We start from the raw sequence: 21,762 nt of genomic DNA, 5'->3' as shown, positions 1-21,762 counted from the left end.
TCAGTGTGAGGCTTTCTCTGATAGAAAGGTCCGTCATCACAGTCAGCTGAGGATGAGCAGGGACGTCTGCGTCGACTGAGCGTGTGCAGACTGTAGTCAGAGAGAAAGCTTCCTGAGATCTCTGATGAATCGGGGTCCTAGCTGAATCTGGACAGCGCTAACAAACATCATTCATCACCCACTCACGAGAGCTCGCCTGAGGAACAAGTGTTCATGGGAACTCAGAGCTGAATTGCAAATGCGTTATTACATTTTATGAATGATGAATGCATAATTGTGTTGTTGATTATTTATGAGCAGAATTTGAACTTCTGCTAACCTCTTTTTATCGTGTTAAGCCTCATTTGTACTGTGAACATTTGCTCATTTGCCTCGATGAATCAGTTTCAGTGAGAGTTGTCTTCAAATACACTAAAAAATAAAAGATTTTTGACTGTCATCAGTGTTATAAGGATACTGGATTTACCCAGTTACACATATTTACAACCTTTATTGAGGATCAATAAATAAAATGAATGTGTTATTCTAGTTTTGAGGGTATTCAAATGAAATATTAAACAAATGAGACTGAGTGTTATAAAGGTTTGGTCAGTAGGGGGCAGCACTCAAAAGTGTTGTTGGAAATAATCTACTTGATTTTACCCAGTTGCACATATTTCAGCTTTAATTCATAATAGATAAAACAAATGTGATTAATTCTGAATCAGAGTGAATTCAAACAATGAGATTTCATACAGGCTCAGCCAGTAGGTGGCAGTGTGCTTCTTTTGTGGTCAGCAGGTATAAGGTGAAAGCATGTGAGGCTCAGTAGCTCCCTTCCTTTGGATAGTTCCTTGATGGCACTAACACCTGTCTGTCTCTCAGGTGTAGGTCGATTTGGACGAACATGTCACCTCTGCTCTTTGCCCCGTCTCTGTGACCTCATCTAAAGCCACAGCGGTGCTCTTTGACTCATCATGGACTTAAAGAGCTAACACACCTTTAGACAGCTGTTATAAGACAAGAACACATTTTACCTGTTTACTTGGTTACAGCAGCATGAGTGTTATCCAGTTAGTTACCTAAGGTGTGCTGATGACTCAGACTGAGCTGTTGTCCGTCACCTATCACTCTGTCTTTAAACCAGTGATGATGGTGCTGTAAAAATACATTCCTGGGTAGAATTGTTACCACTGATGACAGTGATACCAGTTTCCTATCTACTGCGGCTCAGGCGGTAGAGTCGGTGACTCCATAACCAGAAGACTCTGTGTTAAAGCGCCGCCTTAAGGCTCATTAAAGCTCTTCCTTTGAGCTGCATACAGACGGACCTTTCAGGCTGTACTCTGCGTTCATTCTGTCCTTTTTTCGTCCGTTCTCTCGAAGCTTACAGAGATGGATCAAACGATGCAGTAAGGCATCGTTTAAACCTCTTTTTCAATTTCAATTTATTTTTCCTTTTAGTTCATTTTTTCTAACCAATCATTGCAGTTTGCTGCCTCTTAAAGCCACTTCTTGCCACTTTTCCCCATTTTTGCCACCTTTTTCCTATTTGTGCCCATTTATGCCACTTTTTGCCACTGTTCTGCCGCTTTAATTCAAGTTTTAACACTTTTTTGAACCATTTTGCCACTATTTTTGTTGTATTTTTGCCATTTTATGCCACTTAGTTGCCTCTGTTTGACCGCTTAACACTCGTTTTTGCCCCTTTTTCCAATTTTTACCACTTTTTACCCATTTTTACACTGTTTTTCCACTTCTAACCCATTTTTTGCCTTTATTTTTGTTGTTTGTTGCACTTTTATACCGCTTTAATGCCACTAAGTTGCCTCTTTATGCTCATTTTTGTCACTGATATATTTTTTTAAGAATTTCTAACCATTTTGAAATAGTTTTTCCACTTTTAAGACATTTATGCTGCTTTTTTGCCCTTTTATGTGACTTTATTGTCACTGTTTTGCCACTTTATGCTCATTTTTGCCACTTTTATCCAACTTTTCCCCCAAATATTTACCCATTGGCCACTTCACGCTCATTTTTGCCAATATTATTCAATTTTCTAACACTTTTTACCCATTTCTACACTGTTTTTCCACCTCTAACCCATTTTTTTGCCACTATTTTTGCTGTTTGTTTTGCTCTTTTATACCGCTTTAGTGCCATAAAGTTACTTCTTTATGCTCATTTTTGTCACTTATGTCAATTTGTAACAATTTCTAACTGTTTTTCCACTTTTAACCCATTTATGCTGCTTTTTGCCCATTCAAGCCACTTTAATGTCACTGTTTCGCCACTTTTATTCAAATTTCTAACACTTTTTGCATATTTTGGCAACATTGTTTTGCCACTTTTAACCCTTTTCTTGTGCCTTTGTCCATTTTGCCACATTTTACCCATTGTTGCTGTGTTTTGTACATATTTGCCACTTTAGACCCATTGTTGCCTGTTTCCTCCCATTTTCACTATTTTGTTTTGCCAGTTTGAAACAATTCTTGCAACTTTATGGCCAAACCTGCCACTTTTTGCCAGTTAAAACTCATCTTTTCAAATTTTGCCCCTTTTCATAATTATGTAATTATTGTCTTTTAAAGTTGTCTCCATTTTTTCTGCTCTGTTTTCTAGCAGCTTTTGTTTTAGCTCAAAAGTCTAACATTACATTACAAATAGTTACGTTCAGCGTGCCAATCCACACTGTTAACATAACCAGTAGAGTTCTAAATATTATTATTATTTAAAATGGGTTTAAATAAAAACAACTGTATGTTGGTACTACATCAGAAAGAAATAAGATTTATTGTTTTGTTGCTTTGATAAGAGTGGTTGTTATTCAGGCTGAGAGTAAAATATGTTCATCACAACTTTACTTAATGATGGACCAGGATTTCGCTGACCTCCACGGGTCCCTAATTTGTCTGGTTTCCAGAATGCTCTCCTCTTTATCCCTCCATGGGCGGCCTTGATCATGGGACAGTGTTGAGCAATGCTGACAGTTCAACAGTTTTCTGAGGACGTATAAATGAATAATGAGCGAGTTATTAGAAAATACAAACATATCAGTGATGTTAGCTGACCTGGGCACAGAGACGGGCAGCTACAGAGACCGATCTTTCCTCACTCTATGGGACAGACGGAGCAGCAGACCCCTAGTGGACTAGTTCAGCTCCAACATTATAAATGCATGTTAGTATTGACGGTTGTAGAGATCAATACTTGGATCTATTTCCACACATGTGTGGAGCATAAATGAGCCTTCAGGTAAAATACTTCACTCAGAGTGTTAATGTGTATGGATGGGGTTGCTTCATAACGATATTCAGTTCTCTACGTGAATGGATAGGTGTGATCCACGGTGTAAAACATAATCAGAAAACCAGCTCTGTTTCATTAAATAACAGCTATTTTATGTGTTTAACTCAATTAGATGGAAATTTGTTGTGTAATTGAAGTAGCTTGTAAAAGAGGCCAGATGATGTTTGTTCTTATTTATCAGCATAAAAATGTGTATCGATGTCTTCCTCACACACATTTCCTCTCTGGTTTTGCACATGCAGGTGTTTTTTTAGGTCATGTGAGCACATGTGATCCTCAGTACTTAAGGCTTTTCATAATGAGCTCAGATGAAGGTGATTAATATCTGCCTGTGTGAGCAGCCCTAGCTGTGGCAGGTGCTCTGAGGAAGGAATCGGCCCTTTCATTGATTTTCTCCTGTTTCTCAGATCTACTAAAAACAGCCTGCAGATGTTTTTGTATGGAGTTATGTGCTGAAACAAAGGCTTGTAAGGTCCCTAAAACAAGAAATGACACTACCAACTCTTCAGAATGGACTTCCTGCTGTGTCTCAGGCTGTTTTACTCTCTACTCCAGTCTAACTCAACCCTGATCGACCAAAGAGCCAAAGTGTCAAAAAATACCTTAGCAAGAGCCACAATCTAAGCGGTGAACAGTGGTGAAAATGGGTTAAAGTAGCAATAACAACAAGTTAAAGTGGAGAAATGTTCAAAAAGCAGAAAAGAAGTGGCAAAAAATGGTGAAAGTTGGCAAAAATGGGGAGAAAAAGTGGCAAAATTGATTCAAAAATAGTTGCAGGTGTCAAAAATGGTCAACAAAAAAATCAGTAAAATGTGACAAAAAATGACTAACTAAAATGTACAAAAGGGGCAAAATGGAAAAAAGTGACATTCAATGGCAAAAGGCAGCTTCACTATGCAAGAAGCAGTAAAATATGGCAAAAAGGGGCAAAAATGGAAAGTGGCAAAAACAAAATTTACAAAAAATGAGTGGCCGGTGGCAAACTGGTCAAAAACAGTAAAAATGTAGCAAAAATGAGTAAAAAGACACTAAAAAGGACAAAAGTGGCAAAAACGGCCAAAATATGGCAAAGAAGCGGCAACAAATGGGTTAAAATTGACAAAAATGGGGAGAAAAATTAAAAAAAGTAGTTGCAGGTGGCAAAAACAGCCAAAAAATGGTAAAAATGTGGCAACAAAAAAATGAGTGAAAAGAGACTAACATGGACAAAAGTGGCAAAAATGGGTGAATATGTGGCAAAAAGGAGTAGAAAAAGTGGCAAAATTCATTAAAAAATCAGTTGCAGGTGGCAGAAACTGTCAAAATACAGAAAAAATTTGGCAAAAAATATGAGTGAAAAGAGGATAAAATGGACAAGAGAGGCAAAAAGGGCCAGAAACAGGCAAAAAGGTAGCAACAAATGGGGAATATGTGGCAAAAATGGGGAGAAAAAGTGGCAAAATTGATTAAAAAATTAGTTGCAGGTGGCAGGAACTGTAAAAATGTGGCAAAAATATGAATGAACAAAGACTAAGATGGACAAAAGTGGCAAAAATGGGTGAAATTTGGCAAAAAGGAGGAGAAAATGTGGCAAAATTGATTTAAAATTAGTTGCAAGTGGAGACAAAAGTGGCAAAAATGACCAAAAATTGGCAAAAAGTGGCCAAAAAAAGGATGGGAAATTGGCAAAAATGGGGAGGAAAAAGCGGCAAAATTGATTAAAAAATGAGTTGCAGGTGGCAAATATGGTCCAGAAACTAAAACTGTGGCAAAAATATGAGTGAAAAGAGACTAAAATGGACAAAAATGGCACAAAAGGGCCAAAAACATGCAAAAAAAGTATCCAAAAATAGGTGAAAATGGACAAAAATGGAGAGAAAAAGCAACAAAATTGATTAAAAGATTAGTTGCAGGAGGCAAAAATGGTCAAAAAACTGTAAAATGAGGCAAAATCCAAGTGAAAAGAGGCTAAAATGGACAAAAGTGGCAAAAATTGGGAAAAAACGTGGTGTTCAATAGAAAAAGGGCAGCTTAAATGGGTGAGAAGGGGAAAACCATGGCAAAGAAGTGAAAAATATTGCAATCACAGCAAAAAACATGACCAAAAAAAAAAAAAAAAAAAAAAAAAGAAGGTGAAAAGGGGCAAAAGAAGTGGCAAACTTTGGATTAAAAAACTATAAAAATAGATTAAAGGTGGCACAGAAGGGGGGAAATTGTAAATAAAAAAATAAAGGTTGACAATTTAAGCCAACTGTGCAAGAGTGGGAAACTGTCTGATTAATGTTGCTTGTATAATTTCTGGGCTGAAAATTGACTTTTTAAAGGCTGTCTGGGGGAAAATATTTCAAACAAAGACATAAAAGATCCACAAACCCTCAGAAAAGAGCCACATGTGGCTCCAGAGCCAGGCGTTGAGAATCTCTGCTCTAATCTGAACTGTTGGCTGAGTGCTTTAGTGCTTTAGTCTCTGAGGGACTGAAAGGCTGATAAATGGAGGAAACATCCTCCTCTAGTGGCCACCAGCAGTCACAGCAGAGCCTGGCTCCAGATCCACAGGGCCCGTAAGGCTGCCTGATAAAGATAAAAACAAAGAACAGAAAAAGCCCTCTTTATTTATTCTGTCATCGTGTGTTAACTCCAATAAAGACAGGTAAGTAAATGTATTTCTACCTGTTTTTTTTAAATCACAGTGACAGTAACTTTTCACACTCTGCTAATTAGTCTGGGAACTTTTCCTGTCAAACTTTCCCAAAAGGAAGCTTCGCACCAATCACACTCCTGCGCTGCTTTACGCCATCACTCCCTGCCCTGTGATTGGCTGACAGCTGACATTAAGATTCCAGCTGTTCCCCCCTCCTTCCCGCTATTAAACCTGCACTGACATTCACCTCCACCAATGAGGAGGGAGCTGCGAGTCAAGCCGCGCTCTGATTGGCGCAGAGCTTTGGCTCTGGGGGCGGGGAGTGAGAAGTTAGGATCCCTCATCCAGCTGTGTGAGCTCCACTGATGGACGGAACCGAGCGAACACAGTGTGGAAGAAGAAAGAGTGAGAGCACGAGCAGCCCGGCCGTTCCTGTGCGCAAGCATGGAGAGGGGTGGTGTTAGTGATCTTTAGAACATATCTGCGCCTCTCTCAGTCTCTTCTGTTCGCTCTCAGCGCCAGGATGGCCAGCAGCATCTCCATGGATCTTTAACGCACTGATGCGGGATATGCGCTGAAAACCGCCTGTGGATGCAACCAAAGTCCTGGATGTTTAACTCCAAAGGGTGTCCAGTGGAGGAATACGCATCAAAACGAAAATAATACTCTCTTCTGTGTGTTTACCCCTTTACGCAGAGAGGAGAAAGGAATCATTAAGAAGTTTTTGCGCGGCGTCAGTGTTTTCCTCATGGCGGAGCACATGCTGCAAATGCACTTCTTGTTTTAATATCTTGGGAAGAATGGTTGTGAAGGTTTTGTGAGGCCCCTGGAGAGGTTTCAACACCGGAGACCGGGGCCTGGGTGCAGCGTGTCTGCTGAGACGGACCCGCGCAGCAGCGCACCACCTGGAAACTCTACGGTCCACCAAACGCACCAAACCCCCCCTCAAGAGCCTCAGATCCCTCCCGCTACAGCCTGCATCTCTGGTCCTCGGATCCCCCTTTACCAACCGGGCTGTTTCTGCGAGCTGATGTGGACTTAACATCCACGACAAGAAAACTGATCATGCGATGACTGAGCGCGCTTTGGGCACATCTATCGAGTCCATTACAGGTAATAAATCACACTGAGAGATGCTCTAGGATTATCTGAATCTAAATGAATGCTCTGTTTGAGTCTGGGTAATGAAGCTGAAGTTTTGAGACAACTCTCAACGATCTACTGTTGATTATGGAGAGATTTTAGCTATTGTTTTTCAAGAAAAGGACTGCGAGTCCTGGAATTTTTAAATGCAAATGATTTAATCCATCATAAATGATGCAAATATACCTTGTTAATTCGATTTATACTGATCCAAAAATGCCATTTATGACATTTGACGATGAGGTGTGCGCAGTTTTTTCCTAAAATAACCCATCCACCAGCACTGCTCCCTGCCATTGCCTGATCTTAAAACATGTAGATTTGATTTTAATGATGTTTTAATTGAAGGCTAAAGTGGTAGATTTAATTTTAGAGCATAAATAGGCACATCTAGATGAATATAATTCTCTATGATTATCATAAGGTGTTCCTCTGGGGCTGCTGCATGGTTTTCATGCTATAGCTCATCATAGGAGGGTGGCTGCTGCACCGGAGATAGTGCATCCAACTGTTATCTGGACATAGGGCTTTGCAACCAGACTCATCCAGTCCACATGTAATTGCTTTTGCAAGGCACTGAACCTGAAGATATCTTTGCTTGAAAATTGACAAAAATGGGGAGAAAAAGTGGCAAAATTGATAAAAAAAATTAGTTGCAGGTGGCAAAAATGGTCAAAAACTGTAAAAATTTGGGAAAAATATGAGAGAAAAGAGGCTGAAATGGACAGAAGTGGCAAAAATGGGTGAAATTTGGCAAAAAGAGGGAGAGAATAGGCAAAGTTGATTAAAAAATTAGTTGCATGTGGCAAAAATGTCAAAAAAATGATACAAATTTGGGAAAAATCCAAGTGAAAAGAGGGTGAAATGGACAAAAGTGGCAAAAATACATAAAATTTGGCAAAAAAGGGGAGAGAAAGTGGCAAAATTGATAAAAAAATTAGTTGCAGGTGGCAAATTTGGTCAACATACAGTAAAACGTGGAAAAATATAAATGAAAGGAGACTAAAAAAGTGGCAAAAATGGGTGGAATTTGGCAAAAAGGAGGAGAGAAAGTGGCAAAGTTGATTAAAAGATCAGTTGCAGGTGGCAAAAATGGTCAAAAACGGTAAAAATTTGGGAAAAATATGAGAGAAAAGAGGCTAAAATGGACAAAAGTGGCAAAAATGGGTGAAATTTGGCAAAAAGAGGAAGAGAATAGGCAAAGTTAATTAAAAAATTAGTTGCAGGTGGCAAAAATTGTCAAAAACGATAAAAATTTGGGAAAAATATGAGTGAAAACGGCTAAAATGGACAAAAGTTGCTAAAAGGGGAGAAAAATGGCAAAAAAGTAGCAAAAAATGGGGGAAAATGGCAAAAACAGGTAGGAAAAAGTTGCAAAATTGATTAAAAGATTGGTTGCAGGTGGCAAAAATTGTTCAAAAAACTGTAAAAAGGTGGCAAAAATATAAGTGAAAGGAGACTAAAATGGACAAAAGTGGCAAAAATGGGTGAAATTTGGCAAAAAGGGGGAGAAAACGTGGCAAAATTGATTAAAGAATTGGTTGCAGGTGGCAAAAATTGTCAATAACGGTACAGTTGTGGGAAAAATATGAGTGAAAGGAGACTAAAATGGACAAGAGTGGCAAAAATAACTCATCATATGATGGTGGCCGCTGCACCGGAGATAGTGCATCCAACTGTTAACTGGACATAGAGCTTTGCTTCCAGACTCATCCAGTCCACATGTAATTGCTTTTGCAAGGCGCTGAACCTGAAGATATCTCTGTTGCCTGTATGTGGGTGTGAGTAGGTGAGTGGAGTGTAGTAAAGCAGTCAAAACCCCAACAAAGGCACCGTTGGCTCTGCCCATTTATCACGCTTGTTCCCTTGCAGGAGGAGAATGATGGCAGAAGATGGGGGAAATCTCTCCAGGGTCCCTGAATCCAGGGACTCAGAGGGTCGGTCCTCGCTGCCGAGAACTTTCATCCGTCTCAATGACCTGTCCAGGGTGGGGACGGGAGGTGGGGAGCGTGCCGACGTGGTGGTCGAGCCAGTGTCCCCTGCGCCCGATGGGATCTCTACAGCCGGAGAGGAAGGGTCGACAAGTGGCGAGGAGAGCCTGCCCTATCCCACTCTGGCCCCCGTGGTCTTCTTCTACATGAAACAAACTACCAGGCCTCGGAGTTGGTGCCTCAAGATGGTTTGCAATCCATATCCTTTTAGTTGTGTGCTGTAGGAATCTGCTCATGTGCACGGCACGGCAGGTAAGGAACACCTGCTTGGTGGTGCAGTTTTTCCAGTTGACCTAAAGGGTTAATGAAAAGACCACACAGACATGGGATCATAAGCTCTGCTTAGAAGCACAGATTTGGAGAGCGTATTGATTAACCTTCTTCCTATTATGCCCAGCTTCATGACTAAGATTGATAATTGAATAGAAAATGTGCAACTGGAGCTGCATCCAGTCACCTGACGTTGCATGTGAGCGTGTGTTTTTCACATCAGTCCCACGCTTTCCAGATTACTGTTCACACGTCATGCTCTGATTCCTCTGAGCTGGTGTTAGCTTCCTATTGATTATTCGAAACGAATGCAAGTGATGGAACTATTGACCTCAACTGACTGAGCCTACAGTGTGCTGCGGCGTGTTATAATTAGTTTATTGATACACACCTGGAGTGGCTGCTTATTGAGTGCTGGCCTTTCTCTCAGGGTGGGTAGTGGCAGAAACGTGGAGTCTGCTGGAGTCACAGAGCCTTATTGAATCATCCCTGCGTCTTAAATATGTTATTGATTCATATTTTTATAGGTCTGCACTGATTCACTTCTCTTCGGAGATCTATGGGAGACATATTTGTGTGTTAGGTTTGGATTTTTGAATGTGAGAGCTGTGAGAAGAAATATCCAGGTCTGGCTTCACGTTTCCGCCTTTCTTATCACAAGCTCTGTGTGTGCGTGCATGTTTGTGTGTGTGTTTATGTCTGCCCTCAGGGCTGCTTAACAGTAGAAATCATAATTACAGTTATTTTGGTTGCTGAGATGATGATTATTAAGCTCCGTTGCCTGTTGATGGTGATGACCCGTTCTTGGTTACTGATATTTATTGGGGTCTTTTTGCTGGCATGAATGTGATGGCTCCTTTTATTTCTGGTGGTTGCATTAGAAAGTGTCCTGGTACCAGCTAGGGCTGGGAAATTAATCGCAAACAAGATTTAACTGCAATATGGCCTGGTGCAATTTACAAATTGCAGGAGTTGCAGTATTTCTTTGACCTGAAATGTGTCTGTATACCAATTTAATACATTTTTTTGCCACAGAATTTATGCACATCACACAAACATTCATAGTCTTTTTTAATAATAGTTTACAAAAATTGCTCTTCTTGATTTATGCATGTTTTTTCCTCATAAAACAGGAAATAAAAAAATGATCATTCCCTTAAGTGTAGCAATTGATATCAAATTTGCAATATGAGCCAAAGTAATTGCAATCAGATACTTGTTAAGATTGCACTGCCCTGTCTAATAATCATTTAGGTTATAATATAAAGAATGATTTCTTGCTTGTATTTGTTGAAAATACACAAGATGAGGAACCTAAAATAATTGGTTGTAAAGGTGGCATTTTACCCTTTAAATACAAGTTTATACTGGTCTCAGAAGTCTGAAAAAACACTCCAGTATTGGATTGTTGCATGTCTAAAAACCCCCTCTGTTTCAGCCCTGCTCAGAACAAGCTGTTTCTGTGTCTGTAGCTTTAAATGTTTAGTTAGTTAGTTTCTTTCCACCCCTGGTAGAAAAGTGCCAAAGTAAAAGAACAATATTTTAACAAAAAGAGACTGGGAGAGGGAGTGCAGTGGTGGGCAGGCGACAAGGAGCGAAAAGGAATGATGCCAGTTACAAACAAAGCAGTGGTGCAGAAAAATCTGGTTTATTACTTAGATACAGGTCTACAAGCTGAGGCCCCGTTTACACGATAATGTTTTGCTTTGTTGTCCGTTTTCATTTCCAAAAAGTTCCACATTCAGATGGCAATGTTTTCAAAATGATCTCCGTTCACATGAGACTGTGAGAAACACCAAAACGATGTAGTGTACATGCCAGGCCAGTAGATGGCGGTGTGATTTTGCAATGAACCAAAATAAGCGCCTTCAGGCTGCCCTTCGACGGCGTATGGGTCGAGTCAGAATCTGTTGCAGGGACGAAATACGTCTCCGCTGATCCAAGTGATGGTGAAGTAAATCAACACTTTGTTGGAGAAGTACAGTTAAATTCAAAAGAGTGAGGAGCATGAACAGTACACTGGTGTCGGCCATCTTTGTTTTGTTTTGGGCTTCCCATCTGCACATGCGTTATAAGCCTACTGGCCGCATGGATATTTACTGCAGCCGCAGTGCGCATGTCTGTTTTCAGAAAGTGCTGGTTTCCCTGTTTACACGGAGACGGGGGCGTTTTGAAAAACTTCCACTCTGGAGCCCATTTCCAAAAAGTTCAGTTTTCAGGAGCACATCCTGTTGCTGTGTAAACAGACAGCCCAAACGCTGCAAAACTTTTGCGTTTCCACTCGAAAATGTTGTCGTGTAAACGGGGCCTGAGAAGGTTGCAGGATTGCTGCTGAAGTACTCCTTCCCTCCTATTGGGCGTCTCTGCTCTGTGCAGTGTTGTTTGTTCATAGAAAGAAAGGAAAGATTTTCTTTACATCCCCTGTCAACCTGCAGACTTTTTTCTCACTTCCCTTCACAAACAAACCTTTGTTGCATGTATGTGGGCATTATTTATTATGATATTAACACATGACTTCAATGCTAATCAGAATCAGAACGGTATAACTAACTAGAGGAGAATTTGACTGTGGTTGTCATTAAAACGGTTTCATTCCCACATATCACTGAGGCTGTTAGACATTTTTCATATCTAAAGTTTTTTTGCTTTGCTTCAGATTATTCAAGATTAAGCGCATTTGATTTGAGTTTACACAGAAGCATTAACACGCAGACCAAATATGTGATATGCAAGAAAACGCCCTTTAACCTCCAGTTTTCACATACTCTGCTGGTGCAGAGCACTTTGCTCTAAAGGCGAGCTACCTCGCACACTGGAACCGAGTCTGGAGCGCTGCACAGTGGCGTGAACTACCAGTTTATGCTGGAGTAGATTGTAAACAGCGGATTATTTTGCCTTTCTGGCATTTATTTTGACAGGATTTCATGATTTTATTGCTTCCTCCATGGGTGAGTTTATGTTTGTACACAGGATGTGTAGTTATGCAACTGTGAAAGCTAAATTTCCCTTGTCATTGGTGCTGTAGTAGCTCTGACCTCCCAGTGACCTGAGTGTGCACCTCAGGATGACACGTAATTATATAGTGATGATATATGACGATTTATGCATTTATGATCGGGAGGTGGGGGTTGTGTTGGATTTTGAAGTTGACTGGATGCTTTTTTTCATGTTTTCTGGCTGTTTGGATTGATCTGCTCTGGTGACCTGGTGTGTAGCAGCCCTGGCGTGGAGCAGAGCGCCGCTTCTGGGAAGTGCTGGAGACAGTCGGGAGTGCAGGCAGTGTAACTGCAGTTTGACTAGAAATGGAGTGATTTGCTCCACAGTGCACTTCTTGAGTGGATTATGGCGAAATATATGGCTAAACAACTTTGTAATTTTGACCTGAGATAAATATTCACAAAACTAACAATCCTGAATCACGAATAAATAATGATACCATGATAATGTTAGCACCCTAGGTTGTTTGCGTGAGACGAGATTTAGCAGGAGAGCTGCACGAACACCAGTAAAGTAAAAGCATGCTCCTCAGTGCTGTCTGAGAGATTGTGTGTTTATTCATTAATCTTTGATTGCAATTTCTCCAAAAATAGGCCAAAATAAATAAATGGATTGTTCATAGTGATGCCCAGTTAAAGTCTGTGTGTGGGAAACACTGGGTGTGAAGATATTTCTCAACTAGACAGCAGCTTTATTGGAGGAAGAGAGAAAACACAATTGTTATAAAAAAACTCAATGCTTCCTGCAGTCAGGTGGGATTGAGGTCGGTTCTCTCACTGAGGAACAGCACTAGAGTCTGAAGAAAAGTGGACACTGATCCACCTTTTAAAGTGGTCTTGGTCCATAGCAGAGGTGACAACTTTCACATCAGCACAGTGGGACGTCACCAGCTAGAAAAACTGAAATGACCACTCCTCCTTCATAAGTCCACCTTTCTACTTTGTCTTTTTTACATCCTAATCCCCCTTCCCCCCTCTGTCATTGGTCGCTGTTTCTATGCTAAGTGGTCCTGTCCTCTGGGTCCCTCAGGGTCCCTCTGGGTAGCTTCTCTGAGATGCTGGTCACAGTTGTTGCCCCCTGTTTGATTTTCTTCTATTTCCTTTATTCTCTCATTCCATCTTTACTCTGACTTAGTCACCCATCAGTCACAGCTGATTTCCATGTCTGTAAATGTCAACTCTTTCAAATAGACATTTTCTTTTTTAGCAACGGGGCGGATGAGTCCCTAGTGACTCCTCAGGGATCAGAGTTGGTCCTTGATACTATTATCCCAGTTCTGGGTTCTCAAACAATTCATTTTACAGACCTCCTGCTGGGACTCCCACATTAGGACAGTGCTAATAAATCAGAACCCTGCCTTTGGTTGTATCTGTTAGTCAGAGTGTAATATCTTGATTTGGTCCGTTTTAATTCTCTTTTCATTTTCAACTTCATGTTTTAAAAGATTCAAGCAATGCGACTTACAATAAAATATCACAGCGTTATATACCACGATTCACTTCATTTGTAACTAGCTCAAATAAAATGTCAACAATCTTTGCCTGCACAACTTCAGTTTTAAATTTAGCGTTAACAAAAGACTGTTCAGGACTGTGTTTCTATAGAAATTAGGGCTGGGAAATCAATCGCAAATTAGATTAAATCGAAATATGGCATGCTGCAATTTACAAATTGCACAAGTTGCAACATTTCTTCAACTTGAAATGTGTCAAAATACCAGTTTAATCATATTTTTGCAGTGGCAGAGATTTTATGCACATTATGCAAACATTCAAGTGTCAATTTTTTTGCAGAGGTTTACAAAAATACTCCTTTTTCTTGTTTTATGTCTGTCATCTTTAATCAAAATTAGTTAATTCTATGTAAAATTGATGAAGCTTAGTGTTAGTGCACAAAAGTCATACTCCAAGGTGTGATCAGCTGTTAGCAAGCTTTACCTCCTCCACCCCAGCTGCCTCCTTTATAGCATAAAGCTTGTTGCACCCTCATATTCAGATTCATACTATTGATTAATTGCTTCTGAATAATTCCATTGTTTTCAGTTCACATTGTCATAAATGCATATTTCTTTTTTTTAAGGTTTCTAGCCATGTGCTCCCAGCAAAGTCAAAGCAGCTGCTTGACTTATCCAGAGAGCATCTTTTGAGCAGAGCCTTCTCTGCCGAGTAAAACTGTAGTAGATCTATTTTGCAATGAAATGGTTAACTGCATGATGAGTGTTCCTGGCTGAATATAGGCTATAATATGGAATGATTTACTGCTTGATTTTTTTGGGACATTACATAAGATGAGGAACTTAAGAATAGTCGCATATTAAATTGCAAGTGCAATATTGGGGAAAAAATCGCAATTAGTTTATTTTTGCAAATTGTTCAGCTCTAATAGAAATATCAAGGATGTTTTTAGTCATGCTTTACCAAAACCTCCTGAAGTGTCCGTTTATATTTGATGATATATTTAATATATGTTTATGATAAAATGTGTGTTAACATATCTAATTACACCAAATGACTTGGTTTGGTGTTTTCTGAATAACAGAATTATTCAAAGATATAATTCTTAGTGTCCATGTCATTCGGACCAGCTGATCCTCTCAGCCGGTTGTTCAGACTGACTGAAGCGTTGATGCATCCCTGCTGCTGCTGCAGGTACAGACTCACCTGTCAGTGGAGTTGTTTTGGTGGTTACACTTCCACCTCTCAGACATGCTGTCAAGTCAGTCCAAGAGGAAGAGAGTCAGAGAGAGGTGCTCCAGAAATACCACCGCTAACTTCTGTCCAAAAGAGTGCAGAGAAAATGCAGAGTAAACCTGCCGATAGCCGATGAAGGCCTTCGATTGCTTTACTGACACAACACTCAGCCGAGACAAACCCAAGAATCATATGGGTGCGCTTGTTTTGCTTCTTAGAGTCTACCAGACATGGTGAAGATGAACGTTCATGAATACACTGCTCCTGCCAGATGTAAGAAAGAGAAAACCAAACACAACACAATATGTCGCTTCAGCGATAATCAGTGTTTTTGTGGTGCTTTTGGGCCTGAATAAGGTCAAAAGTTGCTAGTTTTGTTTGTTGGACCCATACCTTCATTAGACACCAGGACTACCAGAATTTTTGCTGATTATCTGAATTATCTGACAGAGAAGACAGCACACACCACCACGAGTTTGATTTTTTTATGTGTTTCCCTACACAAAAAACATAAACTTCAAGAACAAAAATTTGCATCATAACTTCAGAATTGAAAATATGAATAAAAACATAACTTAACATCTTTTCCCACATTCTTGACTTTTTATCAAATTATTATAACGCTTTACTTTTTCTAATTTTCATGACTTAACAAGGATCATCAGGGTTAAGTTTACATTTTTAAACTGGAGGAAATCTTCAGACCTCAGTCCAGTGGGACAGTCATAATAAAAATATGATGTCTGTGGTGGGCTGGGTATAAGTGTACCACGGGCCAGATTTGGCCCCCAGGCCTTGAGTTTGACACCCCTGGGCTAAGCCATCAAAGCTGGATCCCTCTGTAGTATGCAGCAGAACTTCCAGTAAGTAAGGTTAGCTACTTTTCAGTTTTTAAAATTCTGTACAAACTGTAATACAGCTGCCTGCCATTAGTGGCCACTGTAGCTCCATTTTATGCAGCCAGAGTGCTCATTAACCTGAATTAAAGCACACTCAGCTGGCTGTAGCAATGGCATCTTGAAAAAACAGCATAGTTTGCTGTGTTTTGGACTTGGAATTGGGGATAAAGTTGTACAAAGGCACAGGCACTCAACTGAAGCACACTTTGACATCGCTAACAACAAGGATCGAAGCTGCTTAGCTAAATTACCTGCAGGTGCTGTGATTTCCTGTTATATAAATGAGCTGTTTGGCCATTTTATGTTTGATTTCTTAACTCTAGATTATTAGATTAAACGAAATTACATTTTGCATTTAATGGATTTAAAAATATTTGCCTCGGAGCTTTACTATTTACTGTAAATTGCATATTAGTTTTGCTATGATGTCATGTTTCTTCATTCAATAGTTTTACAGTTTTGTTGAAAGGAAAGTAATGAGCTGCAATAATTTTATAAATTACTCTAAATGAATTTCAACATCTTTCAATGTCAAAAAAATTAGCTAATTAAAAGTTTCTCAGTCTCCATCTTCAGACTCTTGTAGTCCAAAGTCTTTGGGACTCACCTTAATCTGTCTGTTTCTGCAGAGATTATTTTAATTGGAAATTTAGCTGCTTTAATCTGCACCAAATGTTGTTTGTACTAAATCAGATTGTTTTTAGATAAGTAAATCTTACAAAGTCTAGCTGGATGTGGGGTCAGACCCTGAAATATAACGAGAGATTTAAGGTATGAGGGACTGCTGGGTAATCTGTGATGTTTAAGTGCCTCTGTGTGTGTGATCACATGCGCTTTCGGGTCCGTTGGGTCTGTATTCTCTTTTGCCCTTTCATGTCTATCTGTTGTGATTAAGGAAAAGGTCACTGCTTCTGTAATTCATCATACCATTACTGAGATTGATCTGTTTCTTTCCCCCCTGTGTGGGTGTGTGGTCACACACCGGTCTATGAATCTGTGTCTACTCTGATACTGTGGGCTTTATTTCCAGGTGGCAGCTATATCTATAAAAGTAATTTTGACTCTTACTCTCTTTATCAATATCAGTGGCCCCTTTCTCTCGGTTTTCTGGTTGGAGGATTAATCCTGCAGTAGTCTCCCTCACTCCTGCTATAAATACAACCACAGCACACCACCAGCAGCCAGCACTGGCTGAGTCCTGATGCACTGAGACTGCTTCCTCTGTCTGATGCTGTAGACCGACAACAACAGAGGAAAACCCGACTGATCTCAGGGCCAGCATCTATTCTAAACAGGCATATCCTCGGTAAGCCCTCGGCCTGTAGAGGCCTGCGGCCCTTTTCAGCAGTCTGAAGTAATTAGGACCCCTGGACACTTGCTGAGGTATTTAGGGTCTAATTGAAGACCCCTGGGGTGTATGCTCTGAGTGATGTTTTGCCCGGCACGTTGCCTGTGTGAAATCCCCTCTGCTGGTTTTTGCTAATGATTCCTGCAGAATCCGAGTAGAGAGTGAAAGCTTTAGTGTTTGAGTGGGGTTGTGTAAGCAGCACACATAAGCACAGACACACACACACACACTCTTCCACAGGACTCCCGTAGGTGTCTCCTCTCCTCTCTGGCGGGGTGGTGGATGTTGTGCCAAGACGGAGGAGGAGGGGAGTTTGGGAATGCATCCAGCGCTCTCTATCCTTTTGCTCACACTGATTTTAGCTGAGGATTACATGGCTCAGAACAGTGAGGGAGGGCACCTGGTCAGGCTAGGTGTTTGTCATCACAATGAAATTGCTTCATTGGATGGCAGACAAACCACTTGTGCTCAGGGGAGTGGAGGGATTCTGTCAGAGTCCACGACTGGAGTACATTTTCTGCTGTTAAGCGCTTGCTCTTTTCCCGGGCGAAGCAGACCGTCTCATTTGTTGCTTGTTTCTCTGATGCCCGTGTCAAATAATGAAGAAACACTCGCTGAAGGCAGAGAACGGATGATATACTAACCATCACCTTTCCTCCTCTTGCCCCTCCTCCTCCTCCTCGTGTGTGATTTTTTCCTTCTCTTGAGTTAAGAGCCTTTGGCTGGAGAATGAGAAGGGCTGTTTATATGCCATCTCCAACTGCCTCCAAAACCAGCAGAAGAAAAGAGAACATAGTGTAAAGCCTGAAAAGACCAGATTGACTGCATTTAGATTAAAAAAGATTAGACTCAACATCTAACTGGCCTTCAGATATTTCCTCTACCCCCTCACACTTTCCATACCGTCCCACTTCTTATGCAAAAATCCGACATTTCTATCTGAGCTTCTACTGATGGAGTGGCTACTCTTCAAAACGTAAATGTGCATTTTCCATATGTGAACTGAAAATGTTCTTTAACTCACCAGGGGTCTGTCGTGAACTCTGCTTATGCCTGATGAAGTATTCATTCACTTATCCACGTGAGGCTTTTTTAGTGTGTGTGCCAGAGAGTGTGTTGGGACTGTAGTCTGTGATTTATGTGTCTCACTGAGCATGTGATGTGACTTGCATGTATTTTGCATGTAGAGTGCTGGCCGCAAGGAATGTGTATCTGTGATGTATGTGTCTATATGTGTGTACTTAAATGAGCTGCACACACACTCTTATTAAAATTTAACTCTTGAGTTTAACATATGCCATGCTCAGATTTCTGAAAGGGACTTTTTGATGTCAAATGTAAGGTGGATGGATGGATGTGGTGGAAGCTGACCCACATGGAACCTGGATGCTGAAATAGTTCAGATATTTGGCTCTGATGTGTTTTATCTGGCTGTTGCATTAACCTGATAACCGCAGGGTTACCTTAAGTTAATTTTTCTAAAAACGGTGAGGAGGATGGAAGCCAGAATTACATATTAATCAGTGGATAAATGCAGTACAAACTTGGGTTGTGTTTTGCTTTTCTTATGTTAAAAACTAACCCTGCAAAGCAGAGAAATTGGTCGGATTCTGTCTGTCATCAGGCGGATCCATCTTTGCTCCAGTCTGAAACAGCTGGTGCCTGGTCAGACCAATCAGCATCATTTGGGTGGAATGAGGCGCTATCTCTGGGCGGGGTTTAGTTGTATGGAAAGCCAATAGCAGTGCAGTGTTTAGCTCAGATGTAGCTATAGCATATTGCAGCAGTTTTATTTTTAGAAGTGGACCACATTCTCTATACTGCTTATCTTGTTGGGGGTCGCTGGGGTTCCTGGAGTCTGTCCAACCTGTACACCCTGGTCTGGTCGCCAGTAAGTCACAGGGCTGACGTATAGAGACAGACGACCAGGCACGCTCACACTCACACCTACAGGCAATTTAGAGTCACCAGTTAACCTATCAGGCTCTTTCAAATACAACACAATGCCCGCACTCCTGATCATAACTCATCACTATATCAACATTATGTCTCATTTCTGCAGCGAGAGCAAAGGGTCACTGGGAGGTCAGTGGATCGCAGAGCCAGTGTTGTAGTACTCGAGGCCAGGACTTGGACTCGAGTCCGACTCGAATCCTGATTTGAAGGACTCGTGACTCGACTTGGACTTGAGCGCTAAAGACTCAGACTTGGACTTGAGCTCTAACTGCATCAGGACTCGAGAATAAAGAGGAGGACTCGAACCTTTTTTCTTAAGACTATTTTATTCTGTAATATTAGTTGTTTTTGTGTGAGAAACCCCCGCATAACTGATCAGTGTTCATGCAGCGCCTGGTGTGCGTTCACCTGCATGCGTGTTCACGTGTGTCTAACCTGCTGTCTGTGAAAACAACCAGAGGAGAGAGGAGGAGCAGGGGAGCTTGGGTGACAGAGAGAGGAGCTGATAGGTTGATAGGTAGCTTAAACCTGTGGCTCTTCTCTGCATTCCCATTGTAATCTTTACAAGAAATTAAACTAAAATGCAGCCTGCTTACCTTTGAATCTCTGAAAGTCTCCATCAGCTGTTCAGACTGGTCATATTAGCTGCTGTTGCAGCTGTACAGTAATCCAGTGATAAAAACTGTTAAACCTTGTAGTGAGTCCCGTTAGATAAAAATATCAATCCAATGCTGAAATCTGCATTAACATCCACAAGATAACGCTGATTAGTGAGCTAAACGAGGAGGTATATGGTAAAATTATGATGTGTTTACAGACAACAGAGTTTAGAGTATCACGGGGGGACGAAGTTGAGACCTTTTTATGATGTGTTCAAATGTCCCATGGAGAAAATTGGAATTTTAGTTTTCAGTGAGAAGTCTGAATAAATTCAGTCATTTTAAAGGAGGAATATTTCAATCAGGAGAGACCAGTGACTGATTTAAAGATAACATTTTATTTTACATGTGAGGTAATGAATAATATTTATTAACATAGATGTGATATTGAATTATTGTCAGAGTCTCTTTGGCGCTTGAACTCCACAAGGACATAGTGTGATTGAAGGGTGTCTGCCCTGAGCGGCGGAAAGATCTATCCCCCCATGGAGTCCGGACACTGGTGGTATTGGTGATGGCTGAAGAAGTCATCTTAGTCCATATGAACGCTGATGGACTTGTAGACTTGGCGGTGATGGGGAGGTAGAGGGTCGCTAAGAACCACACCTTGAATGAACTGATGGAGGAGAAAGCCAGATTTAAAAAGGGCAGCAATGATTTGATAGGCTAACAGTGAGAAAGTGGAGCAGTGCTATTGGATAGGTGGACCAGGTGATGTGAACAGCTGATTATGATGTGACAGAGAGCATGGAGAGGGAGTGCATGAAATAGTGCAGGCATAAGCTACTAAACCCGCATGGAGAATATGGTCTTCCTGACTGAACTTATGCTAAGCTTCATTTAGTATAAGGTAGAGGTAAAGAGTTCAGTTTAAACATTTTAGAATAAAAAGTTGAAGAAATTCCTACATTATTAAACACATCAATAAAGCCCACCTGTAAAGCTGGCATGGCTTAAAAATAATTGATAATTTAATTCAATTTGGCTCTAGGTTTTAGGTACTGGGGACTCGTCTAGGACTATAACACGGGTAATGGGGACTCGACTTGGACTCGAATACGGGTAATGGGGACTCGACTCGGACTTGGACACTGGTAAAGAGGACTCGACTCGGATTTTTCTTTGGTGACTCGGACTCGACTCGGACTCTGACTCAGACTGAGGTAAAGAGGACTCAACTTGGACTTGACTCGGACTTGAACACTAGGGACTCAGGACTCAACTCAGACTTGAGGTTTGGTGACTCAACTACAACACTGCACAGAGCTAAAACAGCAATATTGACAAGGAAAGTTAACTTTTGAGGAAATTTAGCCGAAGAGTTTTACATAAAAACACAGATCCTTTAAGCAACCGTGAACTTTTCGTCTTCCTAATGTACTCACCCATGGTGGAAGCAATACTATCACGGACTTAAACTGGAACAGATGATAAATAAACCCCATAAAAAGTGAATTAATCCACTGTTGACATGCTATTCCTGCATGAACTGGCAGTTCTGCAAAACTGTGGTGCTGTGCAGCAGTTGTATGTGTAAATTGTGGGTCAGGTTATTGGAGCTAGCTTCTACATCATTTTCTCTTGTCCTGATTGGCCTGTAATGAATGTGACAGACAGAACGTTCGTCCAATCACATTGAAAGAATCTGTTGAAAAGTCTTGCCCTTCCTAAATGCTTTGTATGGGAGGTTTCCCGGATGAATGTGGAATATAATTATGCAGTGGATATATGAGACTCTCTATGTACCATGTCAGGCTAAACAGCTAGCTGAAATGCTAAGATCTACCCCCTTTCCTATTGGTCTACAGTGCAGCACCAACAAACCTTCTTTACATTTGGTCTTTCCACTGAAATGTTAAACCCACGACTGAACGCTCTGCTTCATCCTTCTGGGATGTACA

At 40.8% G+C, this 21,762-nt stretch overlaps 1 protein-coding gene across 4 annotated transcripts in view; it reads left to right on the top strand.

Annotated features, from left to right (window-relative positions):
• The first annotated feature begins 6,292 nt into the window (after positions 1-6,292).
• cacna1g (calcium channel, voltage-dependent, T type, alpha 1G subunit) overlaps positions 6,293-21,762 on the top strand; it is a 451,566-nt gene continuing 436,096 nt past the window's right edge. For all 4 annotated transcript variants that reach the window (XM_041814821.1, XM_041814822.1, XM_041814823.1 and 1 more), the window contains exons 1-2: positions 6,293-7,021; positions 8,924-9,241. In XM_041814821.1, coding sequence (XP_041670755.1) covers positions 8,931-9,241 — 311 coding nt within the window. In that variant the 5' untranslated portion in view covers positions 6,293-7,021; positions 8,924-8,930. The remainder of the gene's footprint in view (positions 7,022-8,923; positions 9,242-21,762) is intronic.

This window comes from Cheilinus undulatus, linkage group 20, assembly GCF_018320785.1.
Source record: "Cheilinus undulatus linkage group 20, ASM1832078v1, whole genome shotgun sequence".
NCBI lineage: Eukaryota > Metazoa > Chordata > Actinopteri > Labriformes > Labridae > Cheilinus > Cheilinus undulatus.
Note: the sequence above shows the minus strand (reverse complement) of the source record. Positions and strands in the feature narration are given on the sequence as shown.